The following is a 27,118-nucleotide window of genomic DNA, read 5'->3' on the forward strand; positions in this document are numbered from 1 at the left end:
TGTTTTGGGTGTGCCCGGAGTACACACATGGTATCGCCTTTATGTGTTCCTGTGAGACAACAGCATTTATAGACTAAAGGCTCGTCCTCTGTTACTGTATTATTTCTAAACTGTTGCCAAGTGTGACGACCCTCTCTCTCTCTCTCTGTCAGCTGGTTTCCCTGTTGGCTGCCTATCTGGTTCAGGGAGCCAGTGTGGGTGGGGCTGGGAGGGTCGTTGGCAAATGTGGTTCACCTGTGCAGGTGTGGCCTACAGGCTTTATATGGTGAACCCTATCGTCCATTTTAGTCTCTCTTCTCCCATGGGCAGGTTGCCTTCTGGTTTTGTTCCTTTGTTTTGTTCATATCATACAACATCCCACAATACACATTCCATTCATTCATACACTACACTGTACTCATTATACAGATTTCACCTTACATTCTTATATTGTTTATCCTTTAAGTTAATAAATATATTACTTTAACCCTTGATCATGTGTGGACTCCCCTTGTTGTTTTTGGGGGCTCGTCAAAAAGCGAAAGTGTTTTATGGTTAAGTAAGTTTGTTTTGGTACAATTAAGTTTGCTAAGTGCTTTTTTGGTTGCACTCTGGGTTGGTTGTTAGGCTGACCAGAAAAGGATTTGTGAAATTATTTCATTTGGTTGAGAGTACCACACGATTGGTTTTTGTTTGCCTGTGGTTTTGGTTTGGATTGCCAAACGTGGAGGAGTTTGCTGTCCCCAGTGGTTGTTGTGTGTCTAGCTAAGTGTTTGTGTTGGTGCATTGATTTGGTAAGGACAGCCTTTAGTTAGTTTACTGTTAGGTTTAGTGGCTGCTCTCATTAGGAGAGCAGTCAGTTTGTTTTGTTTTCTTAGTATAGCGGGGGCCGCAGGTAGAGGTCCCAGTTTGGCAGAAACTGCCTCGGGAGCACTTCCTTGGGGTTCTGACTCTAATGGAGCTAGTACATAAGTACCCTGCCAGTACCTGCACGAAGACTAGGGTCCCGTTCACTTTAGTTTCATTAGGTTTCATTTGTGTTATGGTTGTCTTTTACTGAATCAATGTACTTTCACTGTTATTTTAGACATCATTTTGTATTGTTTAATTACTATAGGTTAGTAATTGATGATATTTAAAATATTGGTGATGGCTGCTAATTTAAACAACTTTATTCAGGTCCCTTCTGAACAGCTTTTGGGTTGTTGCACCAAAGACCAGTTGGTTCAAATTGCAGATCATTATGGGGTTGAGTGGTCGTTCTCTATTGAACGGGAGCTTGAAGGCCATGTTGAAGGTTAAGCTGGGTTGAGTTTTGACCAACAAAAAGCTGTTAGAGCTGTTATTGCTAAAACTTGAGCATTAAACCCGTGAGCTTGCATTAGAGGAGATTAAACAGAAAACTGAGTTTGCTAAATTACAGTTAGAAGGGAGGAAGCTAGACCTTATCAAGGAGGATTTGCTTAACGAGGAAGCGGGGTCTCCTGTAAGAGCTGCTCAAAATTACACGAGTGTCAAATTGCGGTTGCTTCCTAAATTCAATGGGAATGACCCACACTTATTTCTTTGAGAGTAGCAGAAACTCAGGATTGGTCTGATGCAGACTGCACTTTACTGTTACAATGTGTATTGGTGGGTAAGGCTCAAGAGGCATATGCAGCACTTAGTGCATCTGTCTGTAAGGTTTATGTAACTGTGAAAATGGCACTGCTGAAGGCCTATGAATTGGTTCCAGAGGCTTACAGACAGCGTTTCGGGGGCAGTTGAAGAACACCTTATCAGGGCGTGTGGCAACTTGTGTCAGTGAACACAAGGTAACCACTCCTTGGGAGGCGGCTGTCCTAGCGAATGAGTTTGTCCTGATCTCCACAAAAAAATGTTTTACTGACCCGAGAAGTCAAACTGAAATGTCCCATAGCGGGTAGTATTCTGCACACCTAGTTTTCAAGGGCTGCATCAGGTCAGGGCTCTCCCAGATTTGATGGGGCTGCATGTAACTACTGTGAAGGTTGGGGACATTGGAAAAATGAGTGCCCTGTTCTCCATGCTAGAGCAAAACTTATGGTGGCAACTCGAAAGTGCAATTTTCGGGCCTAGCTACAGCTCTGGGGCCTAGTAATGTGTCTCAGGACTGTTAGCAAAAAGTGCATACTGCATACAAATGTGCATGCTGCATACATTTCTGATGGTTATGTCTCTTTGGCAGGCAGCAACACAAAGGTGGCAATCAGAATCTTGTGAGACTGTGTTGCCATTTTCTGTTAAATCTAACAGGTGATTCCATACTCATCCGGGGGATGGGGTTATGTGTATTTCCTATTCCAGTGCATATGTTGAATTTAGACTCAGTGTTGGTAAAAGGGGAAGTTTGTGTGGGTGTGCGGCCTAATCTACCAGTTGAAGGTATTGATTATATTCTTGGGAACCAGTTGGCTGGTGTGCAGGTTTGGGCTGATGGACCACTTCCTAATGTGGTTACACAGCAAAGCCCTGTTGCCCCTGTCCTAGAAGAGTCGGAGGACTCTCCAGATAAACCTATCATCCCGGCTTGTACAGTCACACGTGCCATGCAGTGACTGGGCAACTCCTTGCCTATTTCAGAACAATTTGATTTGCTTCTCCCTGAACAGTTCCACTCGGTTTCTCGGGAGGATTTAATGATGGAACAGCAGCTGGACTCTTCGTTGAAGGAGCTCTTTGAGGGAGTATTACCAGCTAATGTGAGTTCTGCCCAAGGTTACTTCCTTCAGGAGGGGATTAATTTGCAAATGGGTGCATTTGCAAATTTTGTAGGTGATGCCATTTTGCAGATTGCAGTCCGCTCAAACCTTCGCCAGATTGTCATGGGAGGTCTCAAGCACAATGTGGCTGGACACTTGGAAGTGAGGAAAACGTATGACCGGGTTTAACTACATTAAAACATGTCACGTTCCAGTTGACTGGCAAGCCTAATCAATCAGATAAGCTCCTCTTTGTCCTATCCCTACGGTGGTTCGCCCATTCGAGCACTTGATTGTTGATTGAGTGTGGCAATGGGCCAACACAAAGTCTGGCAGTAGCTATCTGCTTACCATTGTGTGTCAAACTACTGGGCATCCTGCTGCTTTTATCCCTTACACACAATAACTAGATATGTGGTGAAAGCTTCAGCTCAGTTTTTCTATTTGGCATTCCCAAGGTCATTCAGAGCAGCCAAGGTTCTAACTTCACCTCTCTTGTTTGCACAGGTGCCAAAACAGCTACATGTTAAACACAACCCGTCCTCTACCTATCATGTGCAGTCCCAGGGGGTGTTTGAACGGTTCCATCAAACACTGATGACTCTCCTGTGGGCATATTGTACAGAGCTTGATCGTGACTGGGAGGTAGGTTTGTCGTGATTGCTGTTGGCAGTTAGGGAGGTGGTACAAGAGTGTACAGGTTTCAGTCCTAATGATCTGGTGTTTGGACATGCAGTGTTAGGCCCTCTAGTTGCACTACAAGAGAGTTGGAAGTTACAGGAGCCACCACAGACCTTTCTTGATTATGTAAATGGTTTCCAGCAGAGAGTGTTCTCTGCAGTTAAAATGGCAAAAGAGAGGCTTGGAAGTGCTCAAGCTAAGATGAAGCGGCTTAATGATCGTCGTGGTAACCAAGTGCTAGCATTGTTGCCCATTGTGTGTTCACCCTTTCAGGCCAAGTTCATTGGTCTGTTCGCAAGGAGACTGAGCAAAATGACATCAACTCCTAAGCACAGGAAGATAAAGTTGATCCATGTCAATTTGTTGAAGCTATATTATGCTTGGTCATTGGCATCAACTATTATTATAATATATCATTTATTATTATCAACTACTTTAGTTGAGACGGGGGAGGGTTCACTTAGGGCTGGTTCCGCACTTTCTGCATTTACAGTTGCTTTAGACTCGTGTATGAGGAGAGCTCAGCCTTTGGTCTTGGGGTTTTGAAAGGCAGGTTGCAAAATTCTGAAACATTGGAGAATTTGGATTCTCTTCTCGGTCATTTGAACTGCGCAAAACGTACTGAGTTGGTTGACCTTATTGAAAGTTATCTTGTGTTATTCTCTGGTGCACCCTCACATACTCATCTAATTGAGCATGATGTTGATACTGGAGATGCCCAACCCATCAGGCAGCGCTTCTATAGAGTTTCACCTGACAAGTGTAAGCATTTAGATGCAGAAGTAAAGTATATGTTGGATAATGATATTGCTGAACCTTCTGGTTCCAGTTGGACTTCACCTTGTCTGTTAGTCAGGAAACCGGCTACATCTTTCAGGCCATGTACAGACTATCGTAAAGTTAACAACATTACGCAGCCTGGTTCTTTTCTACTTCCGCAAATGGAAGATTGCGTTGATCAGGTAGGAACTGTGAATTATGTCTCCTAGAGCAAGGGAGATTTGTGCTTTCATTACACCCTCTGGACTGTTCATATACAGTAATGCCTTTTGGTTTACACAATACACCGGCAACTTTTCAACGCCTGATGAATCGCGTTGTCTTCGCTAAGGCAACAGTGACGTACCTGGGCAAAGTGGTTGGTCAGGGTGTGGTTCGGCCGGTGCATGCTGAGGTTGAAGCTGTCAGGCAGTGTCCGCCTCCCATGACTATGAAGGAGCTGATGCGCTTTCTGGGTATGGTTGGCTACTATCGCAGCTTCTGAAAGAACTTTTCCTCGGTGGTGACTGACCTGCTTAAAGCACAAGTAAAGTATGTGTGGTCGGACAGGTGTCAAGTGTCGTTTGAGAATATCAAGACCCTCTTGTGGTCTGCACCAGTGCTGCTCCTTGTTTGGGGGAGCTTTTTAAGCTTCAAGCAGATGCAAGCAATGTTGCCACAGGCGCTGTCCTGTTGCAGGCTGATTTGGCAGAACAGGGGGTGGATAGGCCTATCGCTTCCTTTTCTAAGGAGTTCAATCAGTACCAACTTCATTACTCTGTAGTGGAGAAAGAAGCGCTAGCTCTAATTTGGGCTCTCCAGCACTTTGATGTGTATGTTGGCTCGAGTGGTACTAAGTTGATTGTATTTACTGACCACAACCCTTTAACGTTCCTGTGGTCCTTGCACAATCGCAACCAGAGGTTGATGAGGTGGGCACTGTTCTTACAGACATATGACTTAGACATGCGTCATTAAGGGTAAAGAAAACATTCTTGCTGATGCCTTGTCATGCACCAATGCCATAGATTTTTTTTTTTCCCCCCTGTCTCTTGCTCCCTAGTTCTCTCTCCATCTCCTCTTCTTAAAGGTGCTCCTTTAGATCCAAGGTTGCTGAGGTGGGAGATGGAGAGGCAAGCTGGAGGGCAGAGTTTTCCAAGCTGGAGGCATGGAGCCCCTTTGTTAAGGGAGGGGGAGTCTGACTACTGTATTATTTAGAAACTGTTGCCAAGTGTGACAACCCTCTCTCTCTATCAGCTGGTTTCCCTGTTGGCTGCCTATCTGGTTCAGGCAGCCAGTGGGGGCCAGGCTGGGAGGGTTGTTGGCAAATGTGGTTCACCCGTGCAGGTGTGGCCTACAGGCGTTATATGGTGAACCCTATTGTCCATTTTAGTCTCTCTTCTCCCACGGGCAAGTTGGTTTCTGGTTTTGTTCCTCTTTGTTTTGTATATCATATCATACAACATCCCACAACACACATTCCATTCATCCATACACTACACACTACTGATTGATACAGATTTCACCTTACATTCTTATTGTTTATCCTTTCAATTACTAAATATTACTTTAACTCTTGATCATGTGTGGACTCCCCTTTTTGTTGTGACCACCGGGCTTGGTCGTAACACCAAGGGATCACCAAGAGGTTGCTCCTGCAATTTGTTTTTGTTTTTTCAATTGCATATGTCAGTCTGAAGTCATCTCAAGTTTGTGATGTGTCTGTCTTTTGATCTTAAAGGTCCCTTTGAAGATAAAGGCGCTCTAAGTTTGTTAGTAAGTCATGTAGTCTGATGCATTGCGGTAAAACTGTCTCATTCCCTGTCCTGTAAAATCCTGGCTTGAATATTTGTTTTTCCTAAATAAATGTTTTTAACATTAAACTAGAAATGTACAATGAATAACAAACTATTTACATGAAGTCTGAATGAAACCATTCATTTCCATACAAAGACAGGAAACCCAACACAGATGTTGTTGTTGTTGTTGGCTGAGCTAAAAGGGATGGAGAGAACCAGCTGATTGGTGGCTTTTGTTTCCTAATGAACCAAATGAATGGTCACCGCTAAAAGAGCTGGTGCGGACCACCGCAAAGCTAAATTGAATGAGATGGGATCCTGTCGTGGGGATAGTCCTCTCTGCTAAATCAACACTCAGTCACTCTGCTCTGCTCTGGAGACACTCACCAGCAGGAGAGTGCCAATGCAAGGAGGCTCTGGGGGAGCTAACTGATTAGCAGGTGGGCTGCATTTGAAGAACAAATGTTTCATTTTATTTTGGTGCTGAAGTTTTTTGAAATAATGAATGAATACATGAATGAACAAATGAATGGTCAAAAGCCCCTCTACTTCCTTCAGCACCCCTCCTCTTCACCCCCTCTTCCCTCTGTAAGACTAAACAAACCAGAACCCTGCGAATCACCTCAACCTGCCTGGGTCCTATGAAAGGACCGTGTCATAAAGGATACAAAGAGGGCCTCCTCTTTCCTCCATAAATCCTTTTCTTGGAAGTTGTTGAGGGAGATTGACAACCAGGTTGTTCTTCCATCGGTTTCATCTAAAGGAATTCTGGGCTAATTGGTACTTGCCCTACCATCTCCCAGTCCCTTCATTCAGGTGGAATGTCATGTCCTGTATCCAAGGTTACAACCAGATGTCATGGCCTTGTCTTGGATTGACCTGCTGCGTTTCGTAAAGCAGGGACAACCATCATCCCTTGTAAAGTCTAGATGGCTGCTCTTTAAACATTTTCCCTCACATTTGTAACCCACCCAGTCAGCAGTGAAATTACAGTCAGAAGTGGGCCAGCTCTGGCTGCCATTCTTAAGCCTTATCTTTGCCATGAAAAGGCAACACCTTGGTCGGCATATGGATGTGGCCCAGGTAAGCTGGTCCACTTCTGGCCCAATTAACAATATTATAATAATAATAGAAAAAACCCCAATAACGATAACAAGGTGGCATAGTAAGATAGTAGGAGTGTGTCGTCTTAGAATTGATTCTCTACTGGACCAGCCGTTTGACACCCTGAGCACTGGACATGGTGCTGTGTTGTGTAGAAGCTTTAAAGGTGCAATCTGTGTAACTTAGATTTTCAGTCAAATGTGTTGCCTCTGAAATTGTCTAAACTGAAACGGTGAGTCTTGGCAAATGTGTAAATGCTTAGTCCTTCTTGGCCTTGTGTGTTGATTGAACCAGGAGTTGACCTGGGGTAAATTAAGGTTACAGAGGGCAGTTGGGTGGGCAAGGAGGGTATTCTGTCCAACTATCCTGCTCCATGGGAGAATTCGGCAAGAAGACAGCATTCCTCAAACCCAACATTAACCAATGGGAGCTGATTTTGTGGTCCTGTTGGCTCTATTGGAAACGATGATTTTTTTTGTGGCACGTGTTTTTTTTTTTGACTGCTTGGGGCAATTTAATTACATACTGATGAAGTCAAACAAATCAAACCATTGCTGCTGGAGGCAAGGATAATTGTAATTGTTTTTTGGAAATTTCACACAATGCATGTAATGCTCCGCTTCCAGATGTTGGTGTTCTAGTGCTGCTAGGTCCTTCATTCATTATACTGTACAGATGACAAAGAATGGCCATTAATTCAGTCAGGAAAACAAACACATTAGTTACCATACAAACTCGTTAGCAGGTAGGATATCACAATGTGGAGATGTCTCCCTGATATTCTAGCCAAGAAACTGAGGATAGAAAACATCTAGGGCACAAAGACTTCTATGCTACAGTAAGTCCCTCCCTCCCACAAGTACGGGGTAGCCTACTTTCTGTAATGTTTGTCCAATATGACTGATAGGCTCTCCAGGCAATTTATTCTTTGATTCAGATAGGTGACCCAGAATTCAGTTCTTGGATCTTTGCCTTCCAGCATTTTTTGCATTGAGAAGCAGTGATTGAACCTACTGTACATAACTCAATGAATATTTCCTTTTAACTGGGAGCCCAATTCTAAAGAAACTTGTTAGGGTTATTTTTCAGATTCATGTCTACGTACAGTGCCTTCGGAAAGTATTCAGACCCCTTCACTTTTTCCACATTTTGTTGTGTTATAAACTCAATTTAAAATGGATTAAATTAAAAGAATTTGCCATCAATCCACACACAATACCCCAGAATGACAAAGCGAAAACACGTTTGTTGAAATTTCAGTAAATGTATTAAAATTGAAGTACAGAAATACCTCAATTCAACTTATTGAGTGATTTGTTGATGACATTTTTGCATTTTAGCTCATTTTAAGAGTCTCATAGCAAAGGGTGTGAATACTTATGTACATGAAGTATTTCTGTATTTCAATATATATATATATACTTGCCTTGATGTAGACAGTACACAGGTGGAAAGTTCATTTTGTTAAATATCATGGCCTTCCCTAGGCCTATGTTCATCCTGTCTGTGCTGTGTCTTTTTAAAGGGCTGTCCAGTGTGGCTGTCTAGTGGGGATGAAGACCTCTTCATCCCCACTACCCCCCTGTACAGTTTCTCTACTGTAAATTAATTAATAAAAAATATAATAATAATAATAATTCTTCCTTCTTCTAGCATTGTGACTGCCAATGGCCCCTGGTCCTAGCATAGATTACTTTTTCTTATGATGACTGATGGATAGATGATTCACTTACTTAGACAAATGTATTTGTTGTAAGTCGCTTTCGATAAAGGCGTCTGTTAAATTACAAAAATATAAAATGTAATGTAAATGTTCATGAGCTCCCAGTACAGCTCTGGTCTGGTTCATCTGAGGGAGGACCTTAGGGAAACTGGATGGATAGGATTATGTTATAGAAATGTTAACCTTTTTGCATCCAGACACATTTTAAACACTGCCTGAAAACATTATATTATGGGTGGAAAATAGTCCAATAAAGAAAAACTAAAGTTTTGTTTTTTCCAGAAGATAAAAACAATATTAGTCATGAGTGTGCCAGCCTATTTCAGAGGTCAGTGGTCTGAACAAGCGCGCTGAGGTTGCAGTGCAAACATACATATTGGCAATGTCATTTACTTGATCTCTGCACTGACGATCTCAGGCAGGTACTGCAACCTGGTCAAGTGTGGAGGATTAGAGAGTTGATTATAATTCATGTCTTTATTTACATACAGGTATGTGTCTGTGTGTGTGGTTATATGTGCTTGCTTCCATGATTAATGAAAGGAAAACACACCTTTTTTTTTTTTACTTCATTGTCAAACTCAAAGTAGGATGACTCAAAACCATGACTGAAATTCAAAACAATGCTCACACAACATCAGATAAAACATTTGGAGAGAGCCTGCTTGCCTATGAGTGTGTTTGACTCCGAGATGGCCTCCAGCTGCTCAAATGCGCAATCAAGTCATCATCATCGTCTGCTTGATTAGTTTGATGCCCTTATAAGAAATTATGTAGAATTTCTAATTGGATTAAATTGGAGTCTTACCAACTGTTGTCTACAGTACAGAGTGGCGAGAACAGATCGAACAAGGTCTGATTCATCTGTAAACATCCTGAAATGAACAATAGCATGGACAAAGTAAATGGACTATGGATCACGGACCCTTCACGAGATGCCGATATGCCGAGTCGGAGCAGAGGTCAACACTTCCGCTGTGAGTCATGCCTTCAGCTACCTACCATCCAACCAATCCATACAACAATATGGCCTCCCAGATGGAGGCCATTAGAGGTGACCTCTATCTGACCTTATAGTCGGTCTGTTTGATATATTTATTTTTCAGTGAAATGTATGTGTAGAGCAAGCACTGGAGGAGGTAGAAATCGGAGGACAGGATTATTGTAATGCATGGAATGGAATAAGGAATGGTATCAAACACCATTCATTACAATGAGCCCGTCCACCGATTTCTACCTCCGCCAGCCTCCACTGGTGTAGAGGATCCGTACATTCCTGTGTCCCTCAAGGGACCACAACAGCACATACCACCGCCTACACCCAGTGTCAGAGGTCACATCTGGGATTACATTTCCATTTGTTTTCTCCGCTGATAGTTTGTTTTCTCACTCGGTGTGAGATGGTGGAATGTGTTGGAAAATACTGCTGCTGCTCAACTCGGCAATACTGATACAATCAGGAGAGGCTGATCATGGGGGAAACCAGAGGACGGGCTAATTGTAGTACATAGAATGCCATCACAGAGTACTATACTCTAGTAACCAATAGTACTCTGCTTACTGCAGATATATGTAAATGCAGAAGACTGTCCTTCTGTTTCTAACTTCAATACTGGGTACCATGTCACCATGAAGGCTCAAGGATTAGCTCACAATGTTCACTCATCAATGTTCAGTAGACGGTTTTTCATGCGCTTAGTTGAGTCTCCCTGTACCCTTTCATCTTGCTTCTTCTCTGTACTCTTTTACATGCACACTGGTTCTTTTGATCGACATTGCTGTATAAAAAAAATCTGATTTGTGGACTTAATGACAGACTCAGATTCACAATCAGTCAAGTCAGTACTATTTCCTTCATAGCAAGAAGCAAAAAGGGTTGAACAAAAACAAACACTCTGTAATGACTGTAGTATGCAGACAGAGGACTCAACTGCACGACTCGGAGACAAAAACTTAAATCCAAAAGAATTGTCTTTAATTCCAAAACGCAGGGTTTGGTACAAAGGTAGGCAGTCAATGAGTAGGCAGATAATCTGTTAAGGGGTAGGCAAAGCAGGCTATGGTACACAGGTTGGCAGTCAAAGAGTATGCAGATATTCCAGTAAGGTGTAGGCAAAAAGGCAAAGTCAGAAAACGTAAATCGAAGCGAAAATCGTAGATCAAAAAACAGGTGAAACCAATCATGGCGGGGTAGACAATCACACAGGCGGGAAACACACAAGGGCAGGTAGCGAAGTGTCTGAAATGAGAGACAAGGTGAGTAACACAAAAATAAACAGGGAACAATAAATGAATAACACGAAACAAAGACAAACATAAACTAAGGAACAGGATGAGATGTTACACACTCTTTCTTAAATTAGTTGCCATGGTGACACCCGGGATGTGGCTAGTACGAAGGATGAAAGGGTACCCTTTGACAAGCAGGAGATAGAACACGGCTAAACCCCCCCCCCCCAACACACACACACACACACACACACACACACACACACACACACACACACACACACACACACACACAGGTCTCTGGGGACATTTGGAGACACATTTTGTGAGTGAGTGAGTGAGTGAGTGAGTGATAGCTTCTCCCCTCCCTACAGTCCCCCCCCTCCCCCACCCATACCCATAACCATGGATAAGTGAAGTCCCTTTCCTCATCTAATGGATCGTCAGTGGTTGCTTGTTACTCAGGCTTCTCTCCAGGACACAGGTGTTGTGGTGAGCCTAGGCTGTTTCTCTTGACAGCTTCGGGTGAGAGGGAGAGCTGTGACATATTTACCAAGGTGGCGATGGGGGACATACTTCACTTATGAATATGGATGTATTAACCCTTTCCCCTATAGAAGAAGAGCCTTCTCAACTGTTTATTCAAGTGAGGCGAGGGAATGGTGGTGAATATTTAATCGTCGTAAAGATATGGTTTTGGAGGAGCTCTGTGTGATGAAATCAGATAGAAACGGCTCAGGGTGAGCAGAGAGGGGTTTATAGCTTTTAATATCCTCCAGTGCATTTTCAGGGTTTCCTGGTAACGGAGTGCTTTTGATCCCCAGAACGCACGGCAATTAAAAAAATAAAATCTCTGGATATTGTTCTTCTGCTCCCATCTTCATCTGGTCTGCTTGTGTTCATGCTGTGGAACGTTGACTTCTTACAAAGTATAAATCTTTACTTTAATCCAGCCTCAATGTTGCAGTATAGCAGATACATAAAATAAAAATCACACCAATTGCTTGTGTGGTGAATATACAAGTCATTGTTATGTTTGTAATCTGCAGACTATCATCCTTTATATGTAAATATGTGTGGCCTAGATGGATAAGTTAGCCACAGCCTAGCGACAGCACAATTTACTGAATATAAATTGAATGTTACATCTGAATATGCTCAGCGGATCAATTAGAAGCTGTAAAAACACTGCAAATGTATCGAAAAAGCAACAGTCACTTTGCTTGTTTGGCCAACTATCCTTGTGGGTGTTGTTTGTTACCACAAAATATTGGAAATCATTTGAATATTTTCCTTCCTGGGCCTTTACTGAATGACAAAGCTTAGTAGGAGTCCTCCACTGTCGGCAGTTTCCCCTTATGAAAACGTATTATAAATATGGATGATGACTTTTTTTTTTTACAAAGTGCGGATGGATCATAGCCTGTCAGGAGTAATAACCAGTCCATGTGCAATTGATCAGAAATAACTCTGTTATAACTAAGAACAGATTATAGTTTTCTCACACATAGAGCAGGGCTGTCAGCTCTCTACACTTGATGCTTTCACAATTACATTATAGCTTCATCTCTGCATGCAGGAGCCCCTGCGACTATAAATAACCACACACAAATGCTGCTACATCCTCTCAGGTACCCCTCAGTCACCAACGGGAGGTAAACCTGCCGAGCCCATGCTTCCGTCAGTGAAGACTGACAGGCCCTAATTGGGGTTGGAGTCACATGTCTGGTCTCAGCTTGGGCTTAGATAGATGCTTTGGGTGTGTGCGTGTGCGTGTGCGTGTGCGTGTGCGTGTGCATGTGTGTGTGCGTGAGTGTGTGAGTGTGTGTGTGTGTGTGTGCGTGTGTGTGTGTGTGTGTGTGTCTGAGTGTGAGTGTGCTTGAGAGGTGAGTGTGTGTGTGTGCGTGCGTGTGTGTGTCTGAGTGTGAGTGTGCTTGAGAGGTGAGTGTAGGTAGAGAGAGAGATAGGCATGGTGCTCAAATGAGGGAATATGTGTGAAAGGGTTGCCCTTAGTAACAATATTCATCTAGCTGGATTTTTATTTTTCATGAACTCAGTCACCCTTACGAGTAACGATTTCACATTTTCGCGTTCTCCTGGCATAGAAGCATGGCTCATAGACTCCTTCAAGCCAAGGAAAGTCATTGCCAAGACATTTTCTTGCAGTATGTTGTTGGCCGACGCAGATTCAATGTCTTTTAAGGAATTAAGAGCACAGGACTCAGATAAGAGAATCTGTTTGACTTTCCTAACAGATGAAGGGCATGCAGGCCTTGGGGATTGGAAGAAAAAGGTACCCCTGTTTTTGAAGGGGCTTTTGTTGCTTAGTACAATGAGTGTGTTTCTTGGCTTGTCATTGACCTTTTCAACAGCCTTCAACCCTGACCGTGTATATAAGAAAAGTATCCATCTCACCCTGACATCTGTCACAACACATTCTCCAAAAGCTTCTCAATGTCTTATTCATGAACAAATAAATGTACTGTACGATGTTCAGTGCAGGTCAATTGGGGTAGACTTATAGTATTGACTATACTTTCCATTGACAATCCATTGGAATCCTGGGCCTTTCTCCTCCCTGACGACCTTGGATTCATTCAGCTGTGACAAAGCCTTCCAATGTCTCATGCACTCCTACCTCCATGTCCCTTTGTTCAGGAATTCCATTGATACCATAAAACAACCCTGCAACATGTGCCTAACAGTTAACCCATTCCTCAGCCTACAATTCTATGTCCCTGTGGGTTATCCTTTATTTTCACCTGCTGCTTATTACACCAATAATGTGAAAATTGGGACCAGGTAGTTGACAACGGTTTGGTTTCTTTGCATAAGAGAGTACCCATGGTTACCACATAACTACATTGTTTTTCTGTTTCATCACAGTTTAATTCCATGTGCCCAGGGGAGATAATTGTTTTGTATTTTGTCTTTTTGAGGCTAAAAAGGAGAAAAACTGAATAAAGATGTTTCTACCAAGCCGCAACCTATTTATTTGTGCTCAGAGAAAAATGTCACTCACGTAGACATTGGCATGAGCAGTATTTGTCTTGAGAGAGAGGAGTTATTCCCTCTGAATTGAATATAGTCCTTTGCTCACTTCAATGGAACAGAGTCGTGCACTCTCTCTGCTTGCCACAGTCTGGTGTCAAGTGATAGCCTTAATCTGTGCTGCTGACTATGTTGGTCAGGTATTCACTTTTAATTGAAAAATAGCATTCCATTAGAAACTGGTGGAAGCCAAACAGCCACTTTGAGCTGCTGTTGCTGCTCTATTCAGTGGAAACTCTTTTGAGGACATATAGGATATTATTGTACGACTAAAGTGAAGCATCTGCTCCGTGCTGATGTGTACACTCAGGCCTGTGGTGAAGGCCATTACCTTTTTGCTACTGTGAGTTTTCTCTTCAGTGTTGGCAGTCATTTCTTGGACTGCCTTTACAATGAAATCAGACTTTCAGACAAGTTGCATTTTTATCCTCCTAGAGCATATGCTAATTTAGGTCCCTACTGTCTGTTCGTCCCTTCATGTGTCTATCCATTTGTCTCAGGGGATCAATCGGCCGTCTGGTGAAAAGCCTAGTGGCTACTCATGGTACCGTTGTAGTTCACACTTGTAGTCCTGCCCGAAAAGACAATTGCCAATGTAATTCCAATGGCAGAGTCTGTATTATTCTTGGTCAAATGGAGTTGATTTCGGCATGACTTTCATGTTCTACAATTACTTTCAAATATACAAATTCCTGCCTTGACCATCGTCATATTTTTTATAGCCCAGATCGGACTAGTCTTACCTCTGTGAAGCGGGGCAGCCAGCTGGAGGCAGGCGCAGAGAAGATGTGGGCAGCGTGAGAAACTGATAAACAGCTGCACCTTGTATTATATTAGATTCTCTGTGCAGTATAGGCCACGACACGTGGCCTCATTATTTTGTATGTTCTCAACAAGGGTTCTGACTTGCTGCTCCAGGATCATGCCAGATGGTGATGTAGCCTAATGCATATTCTGCAGTGATGAAGGAATGATTGTAATGTCATGATGATGTAAAACTATAATAGAAAATGAAATATTTCTCATGACAGGCGTAGGATAGCTTCAGAATAGAATTATATATTATAAGATATTATAATTATATATCTCTAAGTTCTAAACCTGGTTATGAATCTTATAATATATATATATATATATATATATATAATAAGATTCATAACCAGGTTTAGAACTTATATATATATATATATATATATATATATATATATATATATATATATACATATATATTATAAGATTCATAACCAGGTTTAGAACTTAGAGACGTTAGAGACCCTAATTGACCCTAACCCTAATAATCGATGATCCGATCAATCGATGGCTGATGGAAGCTATAGTATTTAAGGCCTTGAGGCCATTGGCAAAATCAAGGATATTTGGACCATTAATTGGATAAATCGATTACTTCAGCATGATGATAATGGATTATCACCTGTACACAGCTGAAGATAGGGTATAAGGCTTCATATGATATTCATGCAACTTTCTACAATGTAGCCCAACTTTTACTGTCCTCTTGCGATCGATGAGACACTACTGTTCAGTAGGCTGAAAATATGGGTATAGGCAAAGCTTCCATACTATTTATGTAACCTGTCGTGATTGAGGATCAAACGAAAGCACACATATAGGTCTATAGCTGTTGTTTTATCAAATAAATATCAAATCATTAGGCTACAGGAGTCGATTAATAACTAGGCATTCTCTAGCAAAAGTAGGCTATTACTTGAGCCTACTTGGAAACGTGTGTTAACTGGGCAATTAACGTTTGAGGGACGCTATCATGAGCGGAGATCAACAATCTTGTCAATCGTGGCTTGTGATGGAAGATATTAACGTCCTATTTGGCTATTTAAAAATGTGTGATATTTGAACCATGTTTTCTGTGGGATGCTAATTTACTTCGGATAATTATGTCAAGTGGATTATCACTGTGCACATTGTGGCTGAAAGTAACGCATTCTATAAGTGTAATGCAACTTTTACCGTTCTCTTGCATATCTCAACCTATATGCTCTGGATCAACCAGTGTTAATTAATTTCTCTAATCATTACAATTTGAGTCAACTTCGAATGCAGTACTGGAGTTTCTCACATTACCTAACTCCTATAGTTTTAGGCTATGTTGAGAATAAAGATGTAGTATGTAGATGTAGTATGTAGATGTAGTATGTAGATGTAGTATGTAGTATGTAGTATGTAGATGTAGTATGTAGATGTAGTATGTAGATGTAGTAGGCTAGATGTAGTATGTAGATGTAGTATGTAGATGTAGTATGTAGTATGTAGTATGTAGATGTAGTATGTAGTATGTAGTATGTAGATGTAGTATGTAGATGTAGTATGTAGATGTAGTAGGCTAGATGTAGTATGTAGATGTAGTATGTAGATGTAGTATGTAGATGTAGTATGTAGATGTAGTATGTAGTATGTAGTATGTAGTATGTAGATGTAGTATGTAGATGTAGTATGTAGATGTAGTATGTAGATGTAGTAGGCTAGATGAGATTGACATTGAAGGTGCTGGTTATGATGGAATAACATGAAATATCGTAGCCATATTGAAACTAACCGCTTGGTATATTTTAAACAGGTAGGCAGATCATGAGCTTGTCATAAATAATAATAATAAAAAGGATTAGCACAGAATGAGAATAAAATACTCTATGGGTTTCCTAAAAGGGGAATGATTAAACGTCAGAACAAAATAAATAATTATGATGTATGCTTCCCGTTAAGGTAACTGCGGTTGATGTGCTTTAGCCTTGGTTAAAGAAAATCCAACTTATATAGTGGGTATTGTTTCATCAGCTGAATGTGCTGTGTCTGTATTTCCCTGTTCCTGGCAATGGTTGCTAGGTACATTCCCGTGTACTTCTCTTCTTGGTAACCCAGTGTGCATGCTTGATTGGCAAGGACCTGGCTGCCTCATGTGCTCTTCTCGCGTGAGCAAATACTGAGCACATCTGTGGGTGGACAGACCAAAATGGCGACAAGGAAGTACGCATTTCGTTGGCAGATTAGACACAAGCTACTACTATTGAAATGAACTTCAATGTGTCAAGGTGTCAATGTCTTCAATGTTTTTTTTTACAGTTATTGATCTGTCTGTCTGTCTGTCTGTCTCTCTCTCTCTCTCTCTCTCTCTCTCTCTCTCTCTCTCTATCTGTCTATCTGTCTACAGTATCTCAGCCTTGCTGTGGACTACGAAGTCACTGTGAGAGATGACAGTGACGAGACAGGGATTACGTGCCGATGGTATCTCTGTGAGAGTTACCATACAGTGTAGGAGTCCACATGTCAGTGTAGCAATTCTCTCTCACCTTGACATCATTTGCACTCACCACCTACCCCTCTGACTGTCAGATACACACATATCCATGTTAGATACACACATATCCCTGTTAGATACGAGGTAACCTTTGAAGTGAAGGTACTATTGTCATAAGATGTAAGACTACCGTAGCCCTTTTATGATCACTGTTGAATATTCATCAACCTGGATCAGTGGAGAGCGAAGAGCTGTTCTGCCGTGACTCTTCATGTCGGTATGAGACTGCTTCTGGAAAAAGTTTTACTCAAACTAAACTAAACATGGTGTCTTTAGATATCAACGAAATAGGCTACAGGTATAGTACAGTTTAAGGTACTGTATACTGTATGTTTGTGTATCAGATTATGTCATTTTTGTGTCCTCATCATAGGCTTTTGTTTTCAAAGTGTCTATTGATTAAGGATTTAGTCAGGTATGGACCTAGAGGTCAATTACCACTAGGATTTGATTGGTCAACCTCAGGTATGAGCGACATGTTGTGACAAGCGCAGCATAGTTAATAGCATCTGCAGGTAGAGAAGTTCTCATCCTTTAATTGACGTCCCGTTTAATAAGGAAGACAGAGAGGCAATCTTGCTTCCAGGGGTCTGGCTGTAATTTCTTCTACTCAGCCATGAATAACATTAGAACAGGGACAATCAACAATGGGATCAGACCTGATTTAACTTGACTGATGATCACTCTCTGTTGTCTCTCCCTCTCCCTGTTTCTTTTTCTCTCTCTCTCTCTCTCTCTCTCTCTCTCTCTCTCTCTCTCACTCTTGCTCTCTCTCTCTCCATTCCCTGTTGTCTCCTTTGACTTTTGAGGGGAAGGTACTACTGTCAAAAGATGTAAGTCAACCCCAGCCCTTTTATGATCATTGTTGAATATTCATCAACCTGGAGATAATTGATGAGCAAAGAGCTGTTCTGCCGTGACTCTGTGCCAAGAGCATTATTGTCGTGGCAGACATGTTTCTCATTGTATAACCTGTCAACGTAACTCTGAAGAGAGTTAGAAATTAGCTCTGATGTTCGTCTAGTCTGTGTGTGAAAACACGACGGCACCCACCCAGGGTTCAGATAACTGATCATCAGATGGATAGAGATTTGAGCACATAACTTGCAGGAGACATTATTTGTTTACTCCTGCACTGCCAATGATCACTCCCCTTGAGGAATACCGTATGCTGAATGTTAATTGAATTACTGCTGGTCCACAAATATGATTTAATCATCCAATTCTAAATATTCAATATGCTGTAGAAAGATAAACATTTAGTCTGAAAGGTTAAAACTTGTATTGCAGGTATGAGTTTAATCCCTGGAACCTTTCTGGTCCCTCTCTTAACATTGAACCAGTCAACAAAGCATTTGATAGCCTACATGTCGAAAAAGGGGTTCTTCAAGGGATCTTTGTATGGAAAAGGGTTCTACCTCGGACCCTTTTCACCCTAAGAACCTTTTTTGGAATAGGTTGGTTCTTTGTGGCTTCTTAATAAAATGAAAGAGTTCTACATTCTTCATCTGAATTACCCTTTTACCACCCCAACAAAACACATGAACATTAGTGCACATATAATACAGTTCGAATCAAATAAGAACCCTCATCACAGGTACATCCGTTAGGGACATAATGTACCACAAACAACAGAAAATATCCACAATTCCCTAGTAAATATGCTCCCTTCCCTTGGGGAATTTTGCATTTCTGTTCTTTTTATTACATTATTATTTTGTTGCACAAATTAATGTACCTTTGATGTTGGTTCTTGTTTGATTGTAACTGTATTACATCTGTTGGACTGGCAGCCATTGGCATGAAGTGTTCTTCATGTGCCTTCCACCTAAAAATTATAATACGTTGGTAAAGTGGAACATCACTGGAGACACCCAAACAAATGTTCAATGCTGCAAAACTGACATGAAAATGGTGATATTTGGCTGTCAAACTTGATCCCATTGTAATAAAATTTACTAGTGTTCATTATTTCACTTTCCCTATTATCCCAGAAATGGAGACAGTGTGAAAAACTGCACAGGTTAAAATATTCATTTTCAATCGATTAGCGAGTGGTCACATTAGCCACGTTACTTGTACCGGTACACATGTCTCAAATATCAAATAAAAGCAAACAAATACCTAAAATAGCTATTTTTTCAAGTCTCCTATGGAACTTCCCAAACAAACTTGCTATGTTTGTCCCCAGGCAGCGTTGTTGTCATGGTATTCTTCAATTATGATGCAATCACTTTACCAGCGTATTGCCAATCAAGACACTTGGGTTTTGTCCCTCTAGGGGCAACCTTTAAAGAACTCTTTTGGGTTCTGTGAAGAAGACAACCTAAGTTAATATAAATTACATGGGCGAGAACAAAAAAAGAGAGAAAGAAGAAAAACCCTTCGCCTATGGGGACAAACTGAAGAACTCTATATGGTCCTACTTAGCACCTTGTTTTCTAAGAGTGTACTCTGAGGCTCCTCCTAGGCTTTAGCTCAACAGGCTAACACAGGCTTATGGTGCACAGATGGTCCATGTTCAAACCCAGTCAAACCCTCTCTGTGATTTGGAACAGACATCAGGGCATACTATGGTTCATAAGCACTCCCCAGGGTCTTCTCTGAGAAGCCATTTCTCTTGACATTTCACACATCCATTCTTTTATTACTGTTTATTACTGAAAATATATATTTTTACCCCCTCTGAGAGCAAGTCCTCTCAGGACTAGGACCAGGCATGGAAAACTTTCCAAACATTTCCTCTCTGGCTGCAGCCACTGTTTGAGAGTGTACACCCCAGACGATTGTCATAACCCCCCCCCCCCCCCCCCAAAGCAACATTCTCATGGAGTATGACATGCTGGAGACACAGAGCTGTGTTCAGTATGGGCATAACGACATTATGTTATGGGGTTGTCTTAGACCCTAGAAGAGAGCATGTGTTAATTCGCCACACAATGTTCTGGAGTGTTCAGTTAGAAATACGCTGTATAGAACAGACTCGCTGTATAGAACTGACATGTACAGTAAGGAGTCGTGTCAGCTCTATTCGTGCCATTTCTATCTGGAACATTCCCAGATGGTCCCACTGGCAGAATCAATAACGGTGGTTGAGAGACCTTGTGTGTGTGTTATCAGCAGGCTCCTAAGCTATGCTGGAGGTATAATTGGTTTCGCAGTTCGTTCTGCGGTGCGAGGAATGCCACTTCAGATGGGGTTTGACCCCATCAAGCAGATAGTCGTGCTGAGCCTAGCTATTCTGTTCAGGACTGTACTGCAGTTTAGCTTTATAATGCCAATTTTTACTTTAATGTATTGGCAGATGTTATTAACTTTCTTTTTGTTTCCATCTTATCTTAATTCTATAATTCAGAATGAAGTCACTAATGCCCCGTTTTGGTTTTAGATTATTTGGCGGTGAGTTTGAGGTTGTTTGACATTTTTCCTGAAGTTTCCTAAAGCTAGTTTTGTTATTAAGTGCCTTTGCTATTTGTATCCTTTTTCTAAGCAGTTCGGATAATACATATAAAACGAGTAAAAGCAGAGGGGTGAAGTCAATTACCTACTGATTGCCAGGGACGGTCGTCAATGAAACCCTCTCACAATGAATGTTCTCTCGCTGAAAGCTGGATAGGAGAGAAGTGTGTGGGAGGGAGACATTACAGCAGACACTGTAGGACTGTAAAAGGGTGATCCATTCAATATCACCTCAGCTGAAGAGACTTGGCTTCCTTACCTTCCTTATCAGTAGAACTCCAAACAACACTCTAATTTTCCAATTCAAACACGTGTTTGAAGAGCACTTTTTAATTCAAACACACATTGACAGAGCACTCTCCAGGCCCTGACATCATAGTTATTATTGTCCATTAGCACATTTTTTCGGATGATAATTCATAATGGTCTGTGTCTATCAACACTTTGGGTTGGTTTTACTACTGCACAGTGTAAGCAATTTGCCATGTTTCTCATCTAATTACAGTGGGAGGTGAATCACTGATGACACCTTTGCCAAGCAGCATGTTGATGTGTCTAGAGTGCATTCCTCTGTGGCAGGTGGGCTGGGGAAATTAGCTCCTGACAGAGACCTTGCAGAGATTAAGAGAAGGCAACCTGTTGTGTGTGTGTGTGCCGCTGAATATAATTATTTTATTCATACACAAGAGAGAGTGAGAGTGGATTGCCAGAAATTCCTTTGTCAAGTTTAATGAATTGCTTTACTTACATTCTTCAGATGAAAATGCTCTGTTGTGATCTTGACAAATTGATTCTTGTTAAGACCTTGAATTTGCCATCTCCCCTCCCAAGATGATACACAGGCCTGGCAGAGCAAGGTCAGTCTGGCACAGCAGAGGCTGTAGTTTTGTTTCAATTGTCGCCCCATTGTGCTTCAAGTGCTTCTTTTTTTGATGATTTAGTTGGGCCTCTGTGCTATTTGGTGCTTGTTGATTGGACACTTTAATAGTCTTTGTCAGGCAGCCACACCTCAGAGCTACGAGGCTTTAACAGCAGATGAAGCTTCATTTAAGTGACTGCTAAAAAACGGCTGCAGCCAAAACAAATAGTTTGATCCAAATTGGTGGCATTTGGATTTCTCTCAGTTCCCTATGGAAAACCTTTTGTAGGGTTGCGCTGCAATACTAATCTATTTTTAGTAAAAAAATATCTATCCTTCCATTTGATAATCATGAAGGGCAAAGCTGCTTATGGCATATCTCTCAATAGTCCAAACAATGTGTGTCTTTCTATTGATTCATGCGAAACATCAAAAGTGGCATCGGCTCAGTACTGATATTGACATTCCACCTTTTATTGACTGATTCATAATAATTCACAATTAATAATCTAATTAAAGCAGAATTAATAGTTATCACTGTCACTGTCGTTAGGGATGCAGGTTCGTTACTAGTTAGGAAATGCTTGGCCAAATATGATTGGCATGGCAACAAAATCTAACCAGCTAGCTTAGTTTGTAACGTGAGTGCCAGTACTAATTGCTGGATATGTGTCAGTTTGGCTGCTTCACTTGTTTTGAGGATTATACAGCTTGCCAGCAACAATCCAGATGAAAAGTTAAGTCAGCTTGCTAGCAATAGGAATTGCAGTTCAGTTTCACAAGAGAATCACTGATGCACCTACAACTTAAAACTTGAAACATTGTAACCATGAAATGGGTTCACTGCACTGGTGCAGTTCACATATCATGAATCATGCTGAAGTAAGCACAGCAAAATCATCAAATCTTTATTAACTGAAGTGCATTTTGGGAGATAAGCCTGGGAACGGATACATTCTTCTTACATTGCGCACAGCGATCACTTAATAGAACACTAAAGAGGTTTGTTTTTCCTTATTTGTCTGGAATGCATCTTTTAACCTAGTTGGGCCAAACCAAGTTGTTGTGCCAAACCATCAGGTTATGCTGAACAGACTTGCCAGATCTAACTGTTGTGTAAGGGACATAAATGTTTCCTGGCTATCCTCTCTGTCAGACATCCACCATCTGCCATTATAATAGAAGGGTTGCATGGGGGACATTAAGCCGAACAGGACTTCTTTTCCTTCTTCGTATCACAAGGATGTCCTAATATTGACGCTTGTGTCTTCCACGTGGGAGACCCGGGTTCGAACCTCGCCCGTCATGGATGGATGGATGGATCAATCAATCAATCAATCAATCAATCAATCAATCATAATCTCATGGTATGCACATGGCCCTATTGTTCCCTAAAGCCCTATTCAGATGGGATTAGTTTTACAAAGGGAGGCAGAGTAATATAACCATTACCAGAGCATCTCCATCATTTTAGTCCTGTGCGAATTGGCCATGTCAGTCATTTTGGCGGATTACAGCGGTTCGTTGGGGAAAATCTAATGTGAATCATCCTCTGAAAAAACAGATGTTCCAGGGTAATCACTACATCCGAATAGGGCCTCAGGGTAACACTAGATTACATTGCAATATTAAAATGTAGATGTAACTGATATTAAAGGAGCAGGGCATAAGATTGTTGGAAATCTGCCACCTCTGGCCATCGCGGTGAAATTCGGTTTGAATTTCCAAACAACAACATCCTCCCTAATAATAATATAACCCCCCTGAAATGGACTTGCAGTGTTGGATGTTAGCTGTCGTGTTACTGCATGCCCGCTGATTAGAAGAGGCAGCCTCCAGAGACAGAAAGAGTCCACTCCCCTAGAACACCCCTGGCAGTAACAACATGTTTATATGCAAATGGGGTGTCGGGTAGGACACTCCATTTTAGAAAGTGCTTTTTCCGGACCCGAACAGCATTCATAAATGAAATATTTCTTTTCAAGGGATCTCATTCCCTGATCTCTACTGATTAAACAACCATTCAGAAGCTTTTAGAAAGCATGAATGTTACATACTGGACCTTTAAAGTGCAAACTATCATCATCTTCAAACAGGTCTCACACGGTGAAAGTCTGTGGCACTAATCTTAACTAGGACATCAAAGCACTGTGTCATCCTAAGTGAGGTACAGAAAGTATCCCCCTGTGGGTTATCCGACCTGATATATGGATTTAATGAAGGAAGAATGCTGCTGAAGGAAAATGAACTAAACATGCTCTCATAAACACTTGGGGATATGTACAATATATCTGTTTAAGCAGGAACATGGACACTCGCTTTATTTCAAAAGAACACTCACATAAGGATGTGGTGTTATGAAGCAGCCACTGAACAGTAAATATGAATGATGAACATAGATGCTGAGGCTATTAAGCCAGCCGCCTTGCTTGATGAACCGTAAATGACGCAATAATTCTGACGGGGCGTCATGCTAATTCTCTCGCCACTGTGTCTCACTGCGAGGTCTCAATAGGAGGGTTCTGATGTCGTCATTTATAATTCTGACCGGGGATATTTCCCAGAGTGCATCGAAAATCCCCTTTCCCTCAGTATTGAATAATGAATAATGATGAGCACTGACAGCTATGGCGTGGCCCCTGTCGTCCCCTTAATCCTAATACCATAGATAATGATCCATTCAGGGAAATCAATTTGAACTCGCTGACGCAAACCGGACCCACAGCGGGCGCTTGGGGTGCGTGGATCTCTTTGCACTCTGTAAAGGCTACGTCGTGACAAGGATTTGGGGTGACCCCTATGACAAGGATATGTGTTTCAAATGTGCTGAGTCACAGGGCTTTACTTAGTCACGGAGAGGGCCAGGGTACATTTGTAATCATGGGCAGACATCAGTGGCTTCTGTGGCATGATTGATTATGGCTCGGGTTCCAAATGGCTTTTGGGCACAGCAGTGGGAGTTGCCATGGATACTGTGTACAGTATGACCTTGTTTAGATGATATAGCCTATAGGGTAACTAAGAAGGATTTTAATAACATTTAGATTTTAGAATATAAACAAGTAACCGTATACTTTTTTTTAAAATGTCTGTTGCTGTTGTGTGTGTGACATCCCGTTACAGGTATTTTATCTTGTTAGACGTTGTTTTCTTTATCTAATAATGCTGTTATCTTTTCCTCAGCTCTGACTAATGTGAAGTTATGGGCCATCGACCGGCAGTGTTTCCAGACCATTATGATGAGAACGGGCCTGATCAAGCATGCCGAATACATGGAGTTTCTAAAAAGGTGGGCTCCTCTCTCTCTCTCTCTCTCTCTCTGAGTCTCTCTCTCTCTCTCTCTCTCTCTCTCTCTCTCTCTATGACTCTCTGTGATTTGATTGACAGCCACTGAATCACCTTCCCTCTCTACCTTTTCCTTTCACCATCCCTCATGTCAGGAAGGGAGCATGCTTTGACAAAGACATTTGCTAAATGCGTGCTCAAAGGACCATCAGATGATTGTTCACTTCAGGTCGTTTTCACTAAATCCATTTAAGTTGCTCCACTGGGAAATACCGAAATGAGAAGAAAAAAACACAGGAGGTAATTGATGGTCTTTGAACTGTGTTTGGAATGGGTTGTCCTTGTCCTGATTCTTCTGTATGTATGTGGCACAGTCTCTAATCTAATCCTTTCTAACAACTGACTGAGCCTGAATATATTGATTTCACACTCACACAGCATATGTTTACCAATGGCTTTTCTGCTTGCAAGGAAATAAACATTTACATCCCTGTCGGATCAGTCGATTTCCCCCTAGGTGTATATAAGACATAGACACACAGATACAGTAGATTATGGCATATAGTCCATGAAGCAGTGGTTCAGCAAATTGTGATGAACACAGTGATGCAACCAATGATGTCTATGGATGCAACCTGCCCAGTCAAAGACAGGATGATGATGAAATACCCCTAAATCCCCAACACCTGGTACTTTTGCCGAAGCTCTCTTATTGGTTCCACTTCACTTTCCAGTCTCTCTCCCATGCAACTCTTCCCAGGGTCATTGCTGCAAAAGAGATTATGTTCTCGGTCAATTTACCTGGTAAAGTAAGGGTTAAAATGGTAAATGAAAGATAGGAGGACGTGAACATTACTAAGAGCATGGCTCTCCCAGAGGGCCCCTCTCTTTACTGGAAGGTCTGATGATGATGATGATGATGATGATGTCACGGTCAGGAAGGGAAGACATTGATTGGGTGAAGTCAGCTTTTAGTGGTAATATAAGACGCCTTGCTGTGCATTGGCAAGTTCGGTGGGGGACACGGGGATGTAGCCTCGTCTTCATCACGGGAATCGATACGTTTGACTTCCTTCCTCTGCAGAAGAGCCGATGCAGGCAGTTATTTGAAGCGGCAATAATGTTTTGGTATATTTTTCATCAGCCCACCATTGATATAGTCCCAAAATATAATGACTTTGTGCGTACAAACATAAGATCTCCTAGTTGTGAGCTCAGATTTACTTCCTGGAATAGTCTCATAGTGATGTGTTTTGTGTCAAAAGGAAATCAATCTAAGCTTGCAATGAGGATATCTATGAGGCTCTAAGTATCTTCTACAGTAAGCATTCAATATCCACCGACATATTTTAGAAATGTAATGGAAATTGAACACCACTGCTTCTGCTAGATACTATGTATCAAACACATGAAGAAGTGGTCTGTTCCCATGGTAGCAAGAAATAATTGAGGCATGTGGATGTTGCTGATGTTGGTGTGTGTGTGTCTGTGTGTGTGTGTGTGTGTGTGTGTGTGCGTGTGTGTGTGTGTGTGGGCGTGCGTTTGTGTGCACTGGTGTGTGTGTGTCTGTGTATCTGTGTGTGTCTGTGCATACACACGTGTCTCTGTACATATGTATGTGTTTGTGTGCGCTGGTGTGTGTGTGTGTGTGTGTGTGTGTGTGTGTGTGTGTGTGTGTGTGTGTGTGTGTGTGTATGTGTGTGTGAATGAGTTCTCTTTCATGAAGGACAGAGCATGCCAGAGGTATGTAAACATATCTACCTCTGCCTAGGAAGCCCCCCCTCAGCTTCCTGGAAGGCTAAGTGTGATTGGCAACTTCTTTTGGGCCAAACCTTCTCACGACCAGCGCTGTCCTGTGTTTAAATGAGAAATAAGGACAGAATGTCACCCACATGTGAACCTTAATCTAGAGGGCTTATATGATAGATCAACTCTCTCTCACTTCAGAAAAACCTGGTACTGTAGATGAGGAAGAAAACAGGCATGATGGTATGTTGCTGTTAGTTCAGCTGTAATTCCATACCTGGAATTATTCTTTTCCCTGTTAGTCATGGATAATCTAATAAATAATATATGCCGTTTAGCTGGCGATTTTATCCAATGCGACTAACATTGCAGCAAGTGTGACATTTTTCGGTA

The 27,118-nt window shown here is 41.7% G+C and overlaps 1 protein-coding gene across 1 annotated transcript in view; it reads left to right on the forward strand.

Moving 5' to 3' along the window:
- prkg1 (protein kinase cGMP-dependent 1) overlaps positions 1 to 27,118 on the forward strand; it is a gene marked incomplete at its 5' end in the record, with an annotated part of 91,787 nt that overhangs the window by 28,034 nt on the left and 36,635 nt on the right. The window contains one exon of the mRNA XM_083687496.1: positions 24,878 to 24,983. Within this exon, the coding sequence (XP_083543622.1) occupies positions 24,878 to 24,983 (106 nt within the window). The remainder of the gene's footprint in view (positions 1 to 24,877; positions 24,984 to 27,118) is intronic.

This window comes from Argentina silus, assembly GCF_951799395.1.
Source record: "Argentina silus genome assembly, chromosome: 16".
In the NCBI taxonomy this organism is placed as follows: Eukaryota; Metazoa; Chordata; class Actinopteri; order Argentiniformes; family Argentinidae; genus Argentina; species Argentina silus.